General features: G+C 36.9%; 1 protein-coding gene across 3 annotated transcripts in view; it reads right to left on the bottom strand.

The window, feature by feature from the left end:
* The window catches only part of ARAP2 (ArfGAP with RhoGAP domain, ankyrin repeat and PH domain 2), a 183,356-nt gene that overhangs the window by 142,524 nt on the left and 23,831 nt on the right, over window positions 1-17,001 (bottom strand). For all 3 annotated transcript variants that reach the window (XM_043438632.1, XM_043438634.1, XM_043438633.1), the window contains 4 exons: window positions 15,485-15,543; window positions 14,347-14,423; window positions 13,589-13,680; window positions 11,513-11,866 (listed from right to left, as the gene is read on the bottom strand). In XM_043438632.1, the coding sequence (XP_043294567.1) occupies window positions 11,513-11,866; window positions 13,589-13,680; window positions 14,347-14,423; window positions 15,485-15,543 (582 nt within the window). The remainder of the gene's footprint in view (window positions 1-11,512; window positions 11,867-13,588; window positions 13,681-14,346; window positions 14,424-15,484; window positions 15,544-17,001) is intronic.

Genomic DNA, 17,001 nt, shown 5'->3' with positions numbered 1-17,001 from the left:
GCGAGGTGGGGATGATCTCAGAGAATAGCATTGAAACGTATATTATCAAGCGTGAAATAGATCGCCAGTCCAGGTTGGATGCATGAGCCAAGTGCTCGGGCCTGGTGCACTGGGAAGACCCAGAGGGATCGGGATGGGGAGGGAGGTGGAAGGGGGGTTCAGGATGGGGAACACATAGTAAATCCATGGCTGATTCATGTCAGTGTATGGCAAAAACCACTACAGTATTGTAAAGTAATTAGCCTCCAACTAATATAAATAAATGAAAATAAATAAATAAATAAGAAGTTTAGAACCTACTTTAACCTGTCTTACTTAAGATTGTTTAGCTGCAGTCACTTGGACTTTAAGTTTTCTTAGAATTCCATTCGCATCTGGACAGTTTGAGGTCTGAAGCATCATCCAGGAAAACGAGTGGGGGAAGAGGGAAGGCAGACAGCTCAGAGATCAGAGATGCTACCACCGGCCGAGCTACATTTCTCCTCTTAGGCACTGACTACAAAGAACGCACTTAATACTCGGCTTTCTGAGGAAAGTCTCTGAAGAAAGTCAACCGAAACCTCGGCCTTGGAGAGACTCAACTCCTAAGATGCTCCAACCATTTTGACTTTCTCAACTACCAGGTGACCACTGCTGTGTTCAGCCACCATAACCCAATATTTTTGTTTACCTTTTTATCTCGTATCGGGGTATAGCTGATTAACTATATATATATATATATATATACATACATATACCTGTAACCGTTCTCCCCCAAACTCCCCTCCCATCCAGGCCGCCACGTAACATTCAGCAGAGTCCCGTGTGCTGCACACACGGTCCTCGTTGGTTACCCCTTTCAAACACAGCAGTGTGTGCAAGTCCATTTCAAACTCCCTAACTACGCCTTCCTCCCACTAGCCGTAAGTTCACAAGACATGTATTTTTAATCTACATAAACGGCATGGTGCTATAGATCTCACTGTTTCTCACTTTTTTTTTCACTTAGCACTGTGTTTTTAAGATGCTGTGAGATGTGTATCTAAAGGATTAGATATGTCTCTAGTCCTTTGTTTCTAATTGCTGCGATACCACACAGTATAAATCTCTTGTACTTTAAAGGTTAAGTCTAATAATCTATGGGAGATAGGGAAATAAGACAAAATCCCAGCCCACAATGAAATGGAATGAGTGTGTGGCAGCTGAAAAGTCAACTGTTCCGTAGTTGAAGAGAGCCACTTTGCAATCCTACCATTAAAACATTACTTCTGCTATCATTCACTCATCCAGCCAGGCATCAAATCTGTGGGGACCTTTTCTGTGGACACTGCCCCCCAACCATGCTGCCTCCTCTCTCTAGATTCTTTTTTGCCTCGCGGCCTTCCCATATGCCAAGAAAATGCTGCCTGCTCCTCACATGGCTGACTTGTCCTTGAGATCTCAGCTCAAAAGTCATTCGCCTAAGTGGCCACCATTAAGTAACACAAATCCTTCAGGTTCCTTTGGTCTCTTGCTTCATTTCTTTACTTAATGACACTTAGCAGAATTTTCAATTATATATTTGCTTTGTGTCCTCCATCTCCCATACTGTTCAACAGATACTGAGATTCTTGAGCTCAGAAACCATGTCTTTTTAATCAATGTAAAACCAGCGACTACCACAGTTTCTAGCATATAAAATATGCTCAATATCTAGTGCATATAACAAATAAATGTATTTCTCATTGTAAGATGCTTCCTCAAATTCTCATTTTATGGATAGAGAAAATAAATTACTAACCACTTTACACTTAATTTCCTTTTTTGTTCTTTTCAAATATTAAAGATCAGATTCTTATGACAAAAACTTTGTAATTCATCAGTATTTCCATGTAATTTTAAAATACATTTCACAGTTACATCTTTTTAAAATATATTCTTTAAGATATGTGCATTTTGTATCTTCCTATTTAAAGATGCAAATTAATAAATGTTTCTAAAATTACACATATAATCTATTTTATTCATTAAATGTGTCAATATTAAATTAGCTATTTTCTGCATGTGAACTTCAATACTAAATTCTACCAATTGGTTAAAGATGAGAACTTGTACTTAGATACTGTCTCACAATATAAGTCCCCTTTCTGCCAAATGGACACTTGGATTTGAACAGGCAAACTCTAAAATTTAATCAAAATTTCAGCTGCATAAAAGGGAGAGCTTAAGATGCACTATGTTTCTAAATGTCAATACAATTTTAAATTTTAAAAAAGTTATGAATAGTTGATTTTTAAGAATTATCTTTTCTGTGTAAGAATTAAGTATTTTTCTCATACATTTATAAAAGTCTACTCAATATCCAGCAACTAATTCCAGGGTAAGTATGTAAAATTAATCTATTACAGACAATTCGAGGTTGCTAAAGTACTTTAAAAGCTTTCTCTAACATAACTTATGCCTTCCCCTTAAATTTCAATTAACAATTTATTCAGTAAAAGTTGAAAAAAGACAAGATATAAAAACAATGTCACTCTAGTCTGTGTTCCTACCATCACATGACACAAATTAGATCTGAAATACTGATAAGTTATTACACACAGATTTTAAAACCTCAGTCAAGAGAGAACTTATTTGGCACAATAATCTTCATAATAAAAATAGCAAACACTTATATAGTGCTTTGTTCTAGACACTGCAGCAAGCTATACATAAATATTGATTCATTTAATCCTCCAAACAACCATGGGAGGCAAAAATATTCCCATTTTACAGATGAAGGCGCTGAGGGACTGGCAGGTTGAATAATTTGCCCAAGTCACACAATTAATAAAGATCATTTCTATGGAGAAAATTCAGGCAGTCTGGTCCCTAAGTGTGTGCTCTTAACAACTACACAAAACAGATGCTGGTACAGTTTCACAGCAAAGCATCTTGCATATTCCTTCAAGTTGTGGTTAACATTTGGCCTCCACCCATTTGAGATGTGAGTTCAATTCTGCCAAGTACTTCAGAATTCCTTCAGGAAAAAAGGTTAAAAGCAGACAAGAAAAATATTAGCCTAGGTTTTATACTATTTTGTAGTTAGGATCCTAAAGGGAAACATTGCTTTGAGAAGTTTTCTTACAATAATGTATGAGGCAGGTGCAGTGTTATTGATTTCTACAAGCTCCTCCCTTGAGCACTGGTCGGGCAGCTGGTGTATCTGAAATACGGTCTCGCCACCTGGTGTTGGCCTTTATTATCTCAAACAGTGTATTTTAAAAGTTCTTTTTAAACAACCGTGTATATACAAACAATTAAATCTCTACAAAGTACTTACATGAAGGCACTCCTATTTAATTTCGATCAGAAGTGCCAGTAAGGTTTTTATTTTTTTAATATATCTTTTAACTTTAAAAACTGGATCAGTATGCTAACCAATGACATTAAAGTGGTTCAGTTCAGTTCAGTTCAGTTCAGTCACTCAGTCGTGTCCGACTCTTTGCGACCCCATGAATCGCAGCACGCCAGGCCCCCCGTCCATCACCAACTCCCGGAGTTTACTCAAACTCATGTCCATCGAGTTGGTGATGCCATCCAGCCATCTCATCCTCTGCCGTCCCCTTCCCAGCCCCCAATCCCTCCCAGCATCAGGGTCTTAGTAGAGGCTACCAAATTGTCATCTTTGAATACCACACAACTGAAAAGTAACTAAGTCAAAATTTATGACTTTTATTAATCATCACAAACATACTTCTCAATTATTTAAAAAATATCTATCATAAATATGCTGTTTCAGATTTACCTGCCTTATTTACATAATGCTGAAGAAGTCTATGCATATTTTATCTTATTTTCTGCTCTAACCCTAACTAGACTCAATATTTTTGGCACAATTTCCAAAAATCTGGATTTTTATTTAACTGATCTTTTTTAATTTAGCTAATCATTTAATCTCATAGCTCTTAGGTACGAAGCTTTTAAATCCTACAGTATTAGTATAAGGTATTTTATAGATACACATGCAAGGAATTATATTTCTATAAAATATCAGCACTTTTCTATTCTAGAGCGTATTGCTAGAGTGCATTTCTTCACTTTTAAGCAAACCAAAATGATTGTTTCCAAGCGAACATGAACCAAAATGAGTTGAGGCCAAAAACACAAAAACAAAACTTTTCTGAAATCCCACCTTCTGTCTCTGCTTTAAATGAGGAAAACACAAATTTTAACATAAAATCTCAAGTGCCAAAAGGAGTTTTAGAAGTCAACGATAAAGGACGAATTTCAACGCGTGACTCACAATTTTGATAATATTTACAAAGAGTTTTGTTCTTACATGACATGGTATATGTAAAACTATGCTAAAAGACTCAGACCTCTCTATTTAATGGAGTCATACTCTGTAAAAATGAATAAATAACACAACTCAACAGCTTCTAGTTAAGATGATCACTTAAAAGTTTGCATTTATCTCTACTTCTCCTAAAATCTCAAAGGATGAAAAAAGCAAATAAAAATAAATAAATACCTACAAACTAACATTGAACAGAGATGTAAAGAACAGTATCAGGCAATCAGGAAAGCACAAGAAGGGATGGAACCAACTCAGGAGGTTTCAGAGAGCTGACTGCTAAGCCTGCAACAGATCAAATTGAAGGGAAAACGAGTTTACTCACAAAATTTCAGAGTCTCAGGAGATACACAAGTGACTCTGGAGGTGACTATAAAGGAAGGGCAGGTGGTTGAGAATCAGAAGATGTGTGGAAATGCAATCGACCTTACATTTTTATGTGTGGGATATAGAGGTTCTGAAAAACTGAGTCACATAGGAAAGGAGCAATAGCTTGACAATTCTAATTTGTCTGATTCCAACATTCTCATTCACTTCGCTAGCTAGACTGACTGAAAGAAAATAGTTATGCCATTTTAATAAACACTAAAACTAAAAATTCTCTCCTCAAACTACAGATAGAATTGGGAAACTTTATTTGCTTGGCACATTCTTCACAAGTGATGTGTGGTTTGAGAAATGGCCAACTAGTTTCCAGTATAAAAAAATACTTTCTGTCAGAGATTTAAGATTCGACTTCAAGTTCAAAAGGTGTGGGTTTCCCTGATAACTCGGCTGGTAAAGAATCTGCCTGCAATGCAGGAGACCCCAGTTTGATTCAGGAAGATCCACTGGAGAAGGGATAGGCTACCCATGCCAGAATTCTTGGGCTTCCCTTGTGGCTCAGCTGGTACAGAATCCACCCGCAATACGGGAGACCTGTGTTCGATCCCTGGGTTGGGAAGACCCCCTGGAGAAGGGAAAGGCTACCCACTCCAGTATTCTGGCCTGGAGAATTCCATGGACTACATGTAGTCCATGGGGTCACAAAGAGTCGAACACGACTGAATGACTTTCACTTTCACTCTGGTCAGAGACTTGTCAATTTTCCATTACATCTGCTTTTCACTGAAAGGCTGACTCCAGGACAGCAGTCTGGGGAGGCTGGAGGTCCTCACCCAGTACGGGGCAGGTAGAGAGTCACTCCACAGAAGCGCCTTGGAGACTCTGGGCACTGTCTGGGAAGTCAGCACTGACAAAGGAAACTACAGTATTAGCTCCAATATCCTCCAAGTCCTGGGTTACTGGCTTCTAAGTGGTGCCTCAACCACTGCTTGGGATTTGCCCCTTTTTTGAAATCTGACCTCTGGCTTTTTCACTTTCCCTAGTTCTGTGTTCAACCTGGACATGTAATTCTCTGCCTGATTTTCCCTCCTGATCCTAGAGCCTAATTTGTTTCTTCCATAAAATAACTTCAACTAATCCCTCTATTTATCTCATAGACTTCAGGACATCCAGATATCACCTATATCCATGCCTTGTCACTCCCTCTAGCCTGAAAAGTACTTCAGCTAAAAATGCCAGTTAAAATGGTATCCATTTTCCAAAGGTCATTGAGCTGGTATTCCTCCTCCCGAGATGATCTTTGAAGAAATGTTTTCTCAGCCCCTCTGTAACCTCATGATTCTGTACTCTGTGGACCTTTCTGTACCAACTGTTATACTTTGTCTTTTGAGTTTATCTTGCTTTGTATTTTTTCTGCCTTAAGAGGAAGACACAAAAAAGACAAGGAACACATTTTGCTCATTGTATTCTTCCATAATTTAAGTGTATTATATTCACACATTGCTGGATTAACCTTAAATTTTCAGCTCCTGCTGCCCCAGATTCATATTTCTACACAATGCTTCTCTATAGTTAAAAAATTAATAATTTTTTAAAGAAGAATTAAGCCTGGTGTGCTGCAGATCATGGGGCCACAAAGAGTCGGACACGACTTAGTGACTGAACACCAACAACAGGAAAACAAAATTCTTAAACATCTTGGCAAATAAAATGTAAATTCCTTGAGATATATTGCATTTTTTTATAAATATGCTTGGTGCATTATACCGAATACTGAACACACAAACATCTTTAGGAAACAGCAGGTTAAGAAGTCAAAAGGGTTTTCTAATTGCAGATATCTTAGATATTTCAATTGTGCTTGTCCCCAACGCACATTCAACCATGGTTCTCTTTTCTTTATAGCAATTCACAGGACTCTTTCTCTGAGTTCTATATTCAGGAAATTTTATAATAAATTCTATCCAGTCTTCCATATTTGCATCTACTCAGACTTACCGAAAAGCTTGAGCTTATGAGTTACAAATAGGAAAGAGGAAGGAAAGAGACTTGGTATTTTATCCTCAAAACCAGTAGTTTTTTGTTTTTTTTTTTTTAAACACGAGACTATTAAGTTTTTCATTTGCTTGACCTGTTTGAAACACTAATAACAGGCCCAAGTTCAACATTTTACTAAGTTTTTTTTTTTTCATTTATTTTTTAAAACCAATAATATAAATCTATATTATAATTAGTTCACTCAAAAACTTAAATAAATTTTCGTACTTTAAGCTCAGCTGGAAGTGTTTCCATATTTCTCTGGTTGCATGGTGTTACACAATTATTTTCTTACTAAATATTGGGCAGTTTTCACATCCTGTGTATTGATTCAGAACTGGCATTTCCATTTCAAAGCAAACACTCGATCATGTGAAATAAATCCAGATTATGAATTTGACTACTTTGTTGAATGTCACTCATAACTGAGGACAGTTTCAAACATTACTTGGAGAAGGATAACTGAGTATGCCTATTATTTGCTTTAAACTGTGTTCTGACAACACTTGTACTTGTCTTAAGGGAGTAAACAGAATTTCAGTAAGCGCGCTGAGAGTCCATAGAACAGGCAGATCTCCAATCATTACAGTGTTTGGAGTTTAGTTTTTATTACATTACTATAAATTTTAAAAAATGGATGTTTTAGGAAAACTGCAAAGAAATGATGTCTAACACTAGGTTTTTTACTAATTCATTCAACAACAAACACTGAGTTATCTACCACTGCCAGGCAACCCTCCAGCTGCTGAGGATACTGCAGTAAACAGAACCCAGTAGAGATGACCGTCCCCATGGAGCACCTATGCTTTAAATAAATCACCTAGTGTCTGAGCGATGAGAGAAACATAACAGTTAAGGGAGCGATGGGGTGGTGGGAGAGGGGGAAGTGATAATATTAACTTTAGTGTCAGGGCCTCAATGCAAAAGAGACCTTAGAGCAAGGCCTTGAGGAAGGTAAGGTATAAGCCATGTTGCTCTCTGGCTATAAGCACACAGGGATGAAAGAAGAACAAGTGCAAAGGCCCTCAAAGAGGGATTCTGCTTCTGATTAGATCTAGACTTGATAGAATAATAAAGCAGCTTTCCCCTTCTATGATCTAGGTTATAATTTTCAACAGGGGGCCCAAGGGAGATGGAGGAAGCTGGTATGAGCTTTCAGCCACACCACTGAATCAGTTTTACGCTCTTACGTCCCAGAAGCCAAGCATGGCCCATTAGATGTGTTTATAAATAAAGTTTCATTGAAACACAGCCTCATTCATCAGTTTACACCTTTGCTCTGGCTGCTTCCATGCTCCAGTGGCTGAGTTACTGAGCTCCCAGACATCATATGGCTATAAAGATTAAAGTAGGTATTATCTGAGCTTTTACAGAAAAAGGCTGCTAATACTTTCTCTACAGAATTTAGAACACCATCAAAATCACTGCCACCTACACCAAAGAGATGCGTGGCCATGAGATAAAGCTCAGCAACCTCTGTGTAAGCAATGGATAGGCATCATTTTGTCTAAGTAATGAGCATCAAACGCTCTTTCCACAGCCTACAGAGTCTAATTAGAAAAAGGAAAAATGGACATTCTACTCATGGTCTAATAAACACAGGCTTCTTGGCCAATTACACATATTTCTCTTAAGTTTTCGTAATATAATCATAGAAAAGAGCTTTCAAATTTCTTGGTGAGAACAAGCTCCTTTGTTTACTTTCCTAGCTGCCTCCTGGTCTACTGGGAAAAGACTCTAAAGTCAGAAAACTCGATTATTTTTCCCTAAAATGGAAAAACAAAAATCTCAAAAAAATTACAGCCTCTAACCTTAGGCTGGTTCAGAATAGAAAGGATGAAAGTCAGAGTTCTGATAAAGAGAGACATAACGTTCTAACTGTCCCAGAGGTGACCAGTAATGGTGAAGCTTTCTCAGGTGCCTGGAGCGTAAACATACTAATCCTGTCAAGAGCAAGGTGCCATCAGAGATCACACAGGAAACCACAGCTGCTGGGGGCTCTGTAAGACTTTGCTAAATCTTCCAGTGATGCTTAGAGAGGGCTGGGATCTCCCTAATCATTTAAGTTCTACAGAAATGAGAGATCGGAGACTATTCCAGCTCACTGCTTCAATTCCACCAGGGCGTATATTTGAGTAATGACTCATACCTTTGCAATCTGACTATGCATTTACCAATAATATCGATGATTGATGAAAACGGACACATTTGACTATTTTGTCACCCTAGTGGAACCAGAAAGGAGACAAAAATACCTGATACTAAGAAGTACTCTGCTTCAGTTTGGTCTATATCTGGTTTTGTTGAAATATTAACTATATCACTGCTAACCACAAAAGACCTCACCATTTTTTTTTTTCTTTCTTAAGAAATATTATTCCTTCTCCCATTAGTCAACTAATTCTGGTAAATTTTTTGCTAATAAAATTTATTTTAGGTAAAAACAATGCTTTCTAGAAATGATGCATCTTTTCAAGGGAAGAGTAGAGAAAACCAGCACAACATAAGGACGCATACGACATCAACTTAAACAGGAGAGACTTCAGTTCAGTTCAGTCGCTCAGTCATGTCCGACTCCTGGCGACCCCATGAACCGCAGCACAACAGGCCTCCCTGTCCATCACCAACTCCCAGAGTTTACTCAAACTCATGTCCATTGAGTCGGTGATGCCATCCAACCATCTCATCCTCTGTCGTCCCCTTCTCCTCCTGCCCTCAATCTTTCCCAGCATCAGGGTCTTTTCCAATGAGTCAACTCTTCACAACAGGTGGCCAAAGTAGTGGAGTTTCAGCTTCAGCATCAGTCCTTTCAATGAACACCCAGGACTGATCTCCTTTAGGATGGACTGGTTGGATCTCCTTGCAGTCCAAGGGACTCTCAGGAGTCTTCTCCAACACCACAGTTCAAAAGTATCAATTCTTCAGTGCTCAGCTTTCTTCACAGTCCAACTCTCACATCCATACGTGACCACTGGAAAAACCATAGCCTTGAGTAGACGGACCTCTGTTGGCAAAGTCATGTCTCTGCTTTTTAATATGCTATCTAGGTTGGTCATAACTTTCCTTCCAAGGAGTAAGCGTCTTTTAATTTCATGGCTGCAATCACCATCTGCAGTGATTTTGGAGCCCAGAAAAATAAAGTCTGCCACTGTTTCCACTGTCTCCCCATCTACTTCCCATGAGGTGATGGGACCAGATGCCATGATCTTAGTTTTCTGAATGTTGAGCTTGAAGCCAACTTTTTCACTCTCCTCTTTCACTTTCATCAAGAGGCTCTTTAGTTCTTCTTCACTTTCTGCCATAAGGGTGGTGTCATCTGCATATCTGAGGTTATTGATATTTCTCCCGGCAATCTTGATTCAGCTTATGCTTCATCCAGCCCAGCGTTTCTCATGATGTACTATGCATATAAGTTAAATAAGCAGGGTGATAATATACAGCCTTGACGTACTCCTTTTCGTATTTGGAACCAGTCTGTTGTTCCATGTCCAGTTCTAACTGTTGCTTCCTGACCTGCATACAGGTTTCTCAAGAGGCAGGTCAGGTGGTCTGGTATTCCCATCTCTTTCAGAATTTTCCACAGCTTAATGTGATCCACACAGTCAAAGGCTTTGGCATAGTCAATAAAGCAGAAACTGATGTTTTTCTGGAACTCTCTTGCTTTTTCAATGATCCAGCGGATGTTGGCAATGTGATCTCTGGTTCCCCTGCCTTTTCTAAAATCAGCTTGAATATCTGGAAGTTCACGGTTCACATATTACTGAAGCCTGGCTTGGAGAATTTTGAGCATTACTTTGCTAGCATGTGAGATGAGTGCAATTGTGTGGTAGTTTGAGCATTTTTTGGCATTGCCTTTCTTTGGGATAGGAATGAAAACTGACCTTTTCCAGTCCTGTGGTCACTGCTGAGTTTTCCAAATTTGCTGGCATATTGGGTGCAGCACTTTCACAGCATCATCTTTCAGGATTTGAAATAGCTCAACTGGAATTCCATCACCTCCTCTAGCTTTGTTCGTAGTGATGCTTTCTAAGGCCCACTTGACTTCACATTCCAGGATGTCTGGCTCTAGGTGAGTGATCACACCATCGTGATTATCTGAGTTGTGAAGATCTTTTTTGTACAGTTCTTCTGTGTATTTTTGCCATCTCTTCTTAATCACAAAATAATTTAATAATTCATGAGAAACATTTCCAGTAAATATTTAAAAAGGACACTCACAATTCAGAAAACAATTCTAATTAAACATAATCCCTCCCCAAAGATTTCTCAGTACTGTAAAATGCTTAAGGACAGAAGTTTCTTTGTCAATATCTGAAATGATAAATCTGTTTTAAAAGTATAATATTCAAGGGACTCTGACCTTTTGTGCAACATTCAAAACTCAAAACAATATATCTATAACAGTGAAGCCTAAAATCTAACAATGACCTACTTTTACCTAACTACAATAAGCCTTGTATTCCCAAACAGAACACTGTTATAATATGAGCAAAAGCCAAACAGTGTGGGCCGAGTAATACTAACTCAATCTGTGTTGTTTTTCTTTGCTACAAATTGAGACACAGAATAGCGCATTTTGGTGCAAAGTTAGAAACTAACATTAAGGATCTAGATGTTTAATCATCTAGTTTTAATTTGCTTTCAGAACCTTTTAGCCCAGAATTCCATACAGTGCACATGCCCCTCATATATCTGAAAAAACAGCATTTGCAAAAACGCTATCAAAAGTCTCTCAAAACTCTGTATGCATACGGGTGGGGTGGGGAGGAGCTACAGCAACCTAGCAGCTTTAGAAATGGATACACTTGAATTTTTTCTTAAACAAGCCACTTAAGGAAAAAAAGAAAGAACACATACCCTTGGGGACAGAGTTTGTCAAGCCATCCGGATTTAACCTTCCTTGTAGATGATCCATAAAAACAGGCATAGGGAGATATTACATTTGAGGAAATAACTGGTGAGTCAGCATTTCCACTTGTTGAGCTTAGTGGATAACTGTGCCTATTAACAGGGTCCAAATTCACTGCCTTTTGGGTCCTTGATTTAGATGGCTTTGAATTTTTTCTTCTTAAACTCTGAAAGCATTCTTCTACTGTTGAATACTCTGATTCTGAAGCAGAGTCTATAGGAAGATTGCTTTTATCCTCTCGAGGTATCCAAATATCTTCTACTTTGTCTTCACTTATATTTTCTGTCCTGTTATCATATATGCTAAATGAAAAAAGAATGGTGTTAATACTTCCTAGTACTATATGTAACTTAAGCCATTGATGACTTTTTCTATTTATAAACAACCAACTACAGAAATTTAAGGCCAAGAAAATCTGAGTTCAATTAATGCATCTGGATAATTTTTAAAACTCTTTGAGAAGAATAGAACTCATTATCTTAAGACATATTTGAATATGTATTCATACACTACAAGTAGTGTCTTTTTTCTCTTATGTATCATTTAATCTGATCTGTTTATTTTGGGAGTTGACAGTAAGTACTAAGGATGGAGACTGCCATGTTCTCTGCATCACAACTTAAACATCTTCCCCAGCACCAGTATGTGGTCAGCCACGTAACAGGCAAGATCGTGAACCACAGCATCGTGGAGAGAGGCTCTGGAGATCTCATTTCCACTTGTCATCCTTTCTCTGCCTCTCCACAAAAGGACTCCGAAGACCCTCTGCTCCATCATTGTGTGATAAAACAAAGTGAAATCTTTAGTATTATTTTGCACGATTAAGGAAAAAAACTAGATGAGGAAAAACTAGACTTAGAAAGTAGCTAATAAAAAATTAGAAAGGTTCAGGATATCAGAAGGTAAAAGCTGTGTAATGTGTAATATTTACAGGAATATCACAATTGCTGATTATTTTCCTCTAGATTTAAGGAATGACAAAACAGACATGCTCAGCCATGTATGTATAACAAAACTCAGTACAAAGAAGTTTTTGCTCATCAATGAAACAGATAGACTGAGGGGTCAAATTACATCCTTCTGGACGTGGAGTTCTAAAGCCCACTTCTTTCCTGTGTGCATGTTTGAGGGCTCAGTCACTTCAATCATGTCCAGCTCTTTGTAACCCTATGGACTGTAGTCTACCAGGTTCCTCTGTCCATGGGAGAATCCATGGGGCTCTCCAGGCAAGAATACTGGAGTGGGCTGCCACGCCCTCCTCCAGGGGATCTTCCCGACCCGGGATCGAAGCTGCACCCCCTGTGTCTCCTGCCTTGGCAGGTGGATTTCTCAACGCTGAGCCCCCACTGCTTCCTTCGAGAAGGATTAACTTGGCTCCTTCCATATTCTGCATCGTAATAGGTTCAAATGCTTAATGAAGACACTCAATTATTTATTCCAACTTAAGGAAACCCTCAACAGTGTCAGCCTTTGAGAATAAACGATAAACTGGAAGACAAATGTCAGGTAACGATGCACTATATCAAGTGCTAATAAAACTGAGAGGAAAAATAAAATTTAAGTTGGTGCCTTACATACTCTGCTTAACCTCATGTTGATCCAAATAACTGGATAATGATAGAGATAACTGGATAATTTTCGAGCTGTTTATCACCACTCAGCTTCTACATTACATCTGGAAAAATTCTGTACATCACATAGCGACATTTTTGGCATTGCCCCCCTTTCTTCTTCACATTGAGGTAACTTCCTGTCTTTAAAGTGCAAACATAGTTACCACATATTTGCCACTTTGAAAAGGGGAGAATGGTTTCAATTATAAAAAGACAAAAATAATGTGCTACAGATTATAGAATCAATTTACAGACTCTAAATTATTAAAATGAGTGCTGTTATCAAAAGAAAGGATTTGAACTTTCCAACATATATTTTCTTAGAAATATAATATGAACAAGAGTTGAACAATGAATCGTGTATAACATTCTATTCAAAAGAATTAACCATTATCAATCATGCCCTCATACCTTGATTTGACAAAAAATGAGTTTCTTTCAGTAGTTGTTTCCCCTTTGAGTGTTTCTTCCTGGGTCCAAAATTCATTCTTTATAGATCTCTTCTATAAAAAAGAATATATATATATATTTTTTTTTCAGGGTCACAATATTCTACAAAGATCCACAGCATGTGTGTTTAGTTTTATTAAACAAATGTCTACTGTTTAGCTCAATATTCAACAAAAAAAACTTAATTAGCAAGACAAAAGTAAACATAGTCTTTTGATGCATTTTCAGTATTTTATTTAAATCATTAGTACCTATTTTCAACTAAGAACATAAGATGCTAAAAACTGATTTACTTTCCCACTTATTTTTTGTCTTCCAACTTAATCTTGACCAAGAAATAAAATACCAAAAGAGCAAAAGTTCTGGAGAAGAAATAGAGGTCAGTCTACATCTGGGTATAAGGAAAAGTAAAATTGAGGGCTTTTGTCAGTCTGCTTTTCTTTTTAATGGGGGTTTTTCTTTTTTTTTTTTTAAGTAGCTTGTGGTAAATTTTGAAAACTCATTGATCTGTATCCCTAAAAACAAACTAAAATGTGTTTTTGTGATATATATTTTAAGATATCAATTTACCATGATTCTACTGAACAGAATTTTACTGACTAGAAATTTTTCTTCCATATAACACATTCTTCAAACAGCTTAAAGGAAAATGAAGAGGCATGTAAAGGCAGAAAAGCAAAGAACTGAATATGGAAAAAATTAAAATGTATGGGACTAACCTTGGAATTTTCTAGTCTCTGGAAAAGAAAGGTCTCTCCATAAGGTAAAATGGAAGATGAATTCTCCTCATTTGTATCTTTTGGGGGAATGACAGAATGAGATGGAAAGATGAGAATAATGTGAATTTTTTTTTTTTTACAAAAGCATGTTATTTAATTATTTCATAACAATATCACAATTTCAGCTTTTTTCTGAATCCAAATTATGCTCATAATTCTTATCTCCAAATCAACTCTAACTGTGGTTTTCTTTCTGTATACATCCCTCACTTCACAACTAAGACGTATCACAAGTGTGATGTGTCATATTCGTCCTTGCTAACCTCTAATATCCACATTAATATAACTAAACACATTTCCCCATACAACGGAAATTGTCACAGTATATTTATAATGCTAATTCCTAAATAATGGCAGAAAGTTAATGTTAACTCTACTGTAATTTTCAACAAATGATCATTAAAAGTTCACTGACAGCTAGCTGTTAATAGCATTCAAAATGCCAGAATCCACTTAATATAATCCCTCTAACACCATAACTGCTAGCATACCTGGAAATAAATTATTTCAAGAGAATTTCCACTATCCCTGAATTACACAGATCTACAATAAAGAATTCTTAACATTTGCATTTTCTGCTGTTGCAAACTCTTTTAAAGGCTCACTAGCCAAGTGCTTGCTAACTTAGCATTGAGAAGAATGTTCCTGAACTTGCATAAGCAGAACTTTCAAAAAGAAGAAAGAAAAGCCTCTGTCAGTGAGCGGTTGACCAGAGCTATGAATGTCACCCTTCCCTGTTACCATGGCAAAATTACTTTCCATAAATATACACCCTGTAGTTCAGACTCAGAAACCACATAACTTAGTTAAATGTCTTCAACTGTGGTTAATGATAAACGAAGACTGTAGAAAAAAATCTTACACTAACATGTGCAAATTTCCAGGAGTCTGCGTGTATATTACTGTTTTTCATTCATTCACTTTTACAAGTGTCTGGAGTGCTATGAACCCTGGTAGACGGTTATTCCCACGACTCCCTATTCCACAGGTGGGCTGCCTTCTTGATCATGATTTTAACACATGCAAGACTATCAAATGAGTACTAACTAATTTACAGACTTTAAAATAGGAGACTCACTTTGCTGTGTCACAGATTTTCCAGTTGAGGTAGCAACATTTCTTCTCTCGCGAAAATAGCTTAAAGCAAAGGGAAAAATAGAGCCATTAGAACACGTACGTAAACCAGATGTTACTATCTTGAGTAAAGGATTAATTGTAGGCACATATATTCTCTTCGGTAGAAAAACCAATATTCAAAAATCAGTTTGATTTTAATAAAATACAATGGCCAGATTCCATAAATGTGCTTTTCTAAATAGCCTTAAAGAAAGTGATTTTAATGGATTTTACAAGTATTTGCTTCTCACTTTTTATAATTCACAAAAGTAAGTGAACATATTTGCTCAAGTATTTATGACATTTTTGTCTTAGCTTCACAATACTCACTCAAAAATCTGTCTAGTTCCAAGAGTATAATTGAAAATATGTAAGACCTTTTCTCAAAGATCTTACAGCCTTGGGAAAGAGATACTACAGGTAATTAATTAGAATACAATATAACAGCAATGACAGAGGAAAACACTGTAGAAATAGGATAATACCTGCTACTATATGGAAGAGTTCTATTTTCCCAGTTAAATGTAAGAATCAGGGCAGCGTTCTCAACTTCTCTTAAATATATTATGCCCAAATAACTACAAGATATATATATATATATATGCATGTATATATGCGCACACACACACACAGTAATGAAATAGGCTATAGACAAAAATTTAAAAATCACTGTAACCAAAAGCTGGTTCTTTGAAAAGGCCAGTAAAATTGATAAACCTCAGAGAAGGAAAATACGAGTGACACACAGGGGAGACAAGTTATCAGTATCAGGAGTGAAAGAGAACACATCACTACAAGTTCTACAAACATAAGAGGGATAATTACAGATTATTAAGAAAAACTTTATCAATAAATTCAATAACTTAGATGACATGAAAAAATTCTTAGAGACACAAATGATCAAATATGACACAAGAATAAAAATTCTTAATATCCTGGATCTATTAGGAAAACTGAATTTAACAATTAATCACCTACCCACAAAAAGCTCCAGGCCCAAATATTTCACTGGTAAGTTTCACCAAACATTTAAGGAAGGAATAACACGAAGTCTACATAAACGTTTTCAGAAAAGAGAGAAGGAAGAATGACTTCCTAATTCATTCTGTAAGGCCAGTATTACTGATACACAACCAGTCAAAAAAAAAAAAACAACAGATAAATGTTAGACAAATATTCCTCATGAACTTAACATGCAAAAAAAACATTAACTATTAGCAAATCAAATCCAACAATACATAGAAAGGATAATATATTATGACCAGGTGAAACTTATCCCAAGAAAGCAAAACTGATTTAACAGGGAAAAATGAATATAATTCACCAAATTAAGAAGATAAAAGAGAAAAATCACATTCTCATTGAAACAGATTCAGAAAAACCAACTGCCAAATTCAACATCCATCCATCACTAAAACTCTCAGCAAACTAGGAATTGGAAAGAAGAAAGCAAGCTTCCTCAACCTAATAAAGGGCATT

Source organism: Cervus canadensis, chromosome 19 (genome assembly GCF_019320065.1).
Source record: "Cervus canadensis isolate Bull #8, Minnesota chromosome 19, ASM1932006v1, whole genome shotgun sequence".
Taxonomy (NCBI): Eukaryota; Metazoa; Chordata; class Mammalia; order Artiodactyla; family Cervidae; genus Cervus; species Cervus canadensis.
This window is presented reverse-complemented; position numbering and strand designations above follow the sequence as displayed.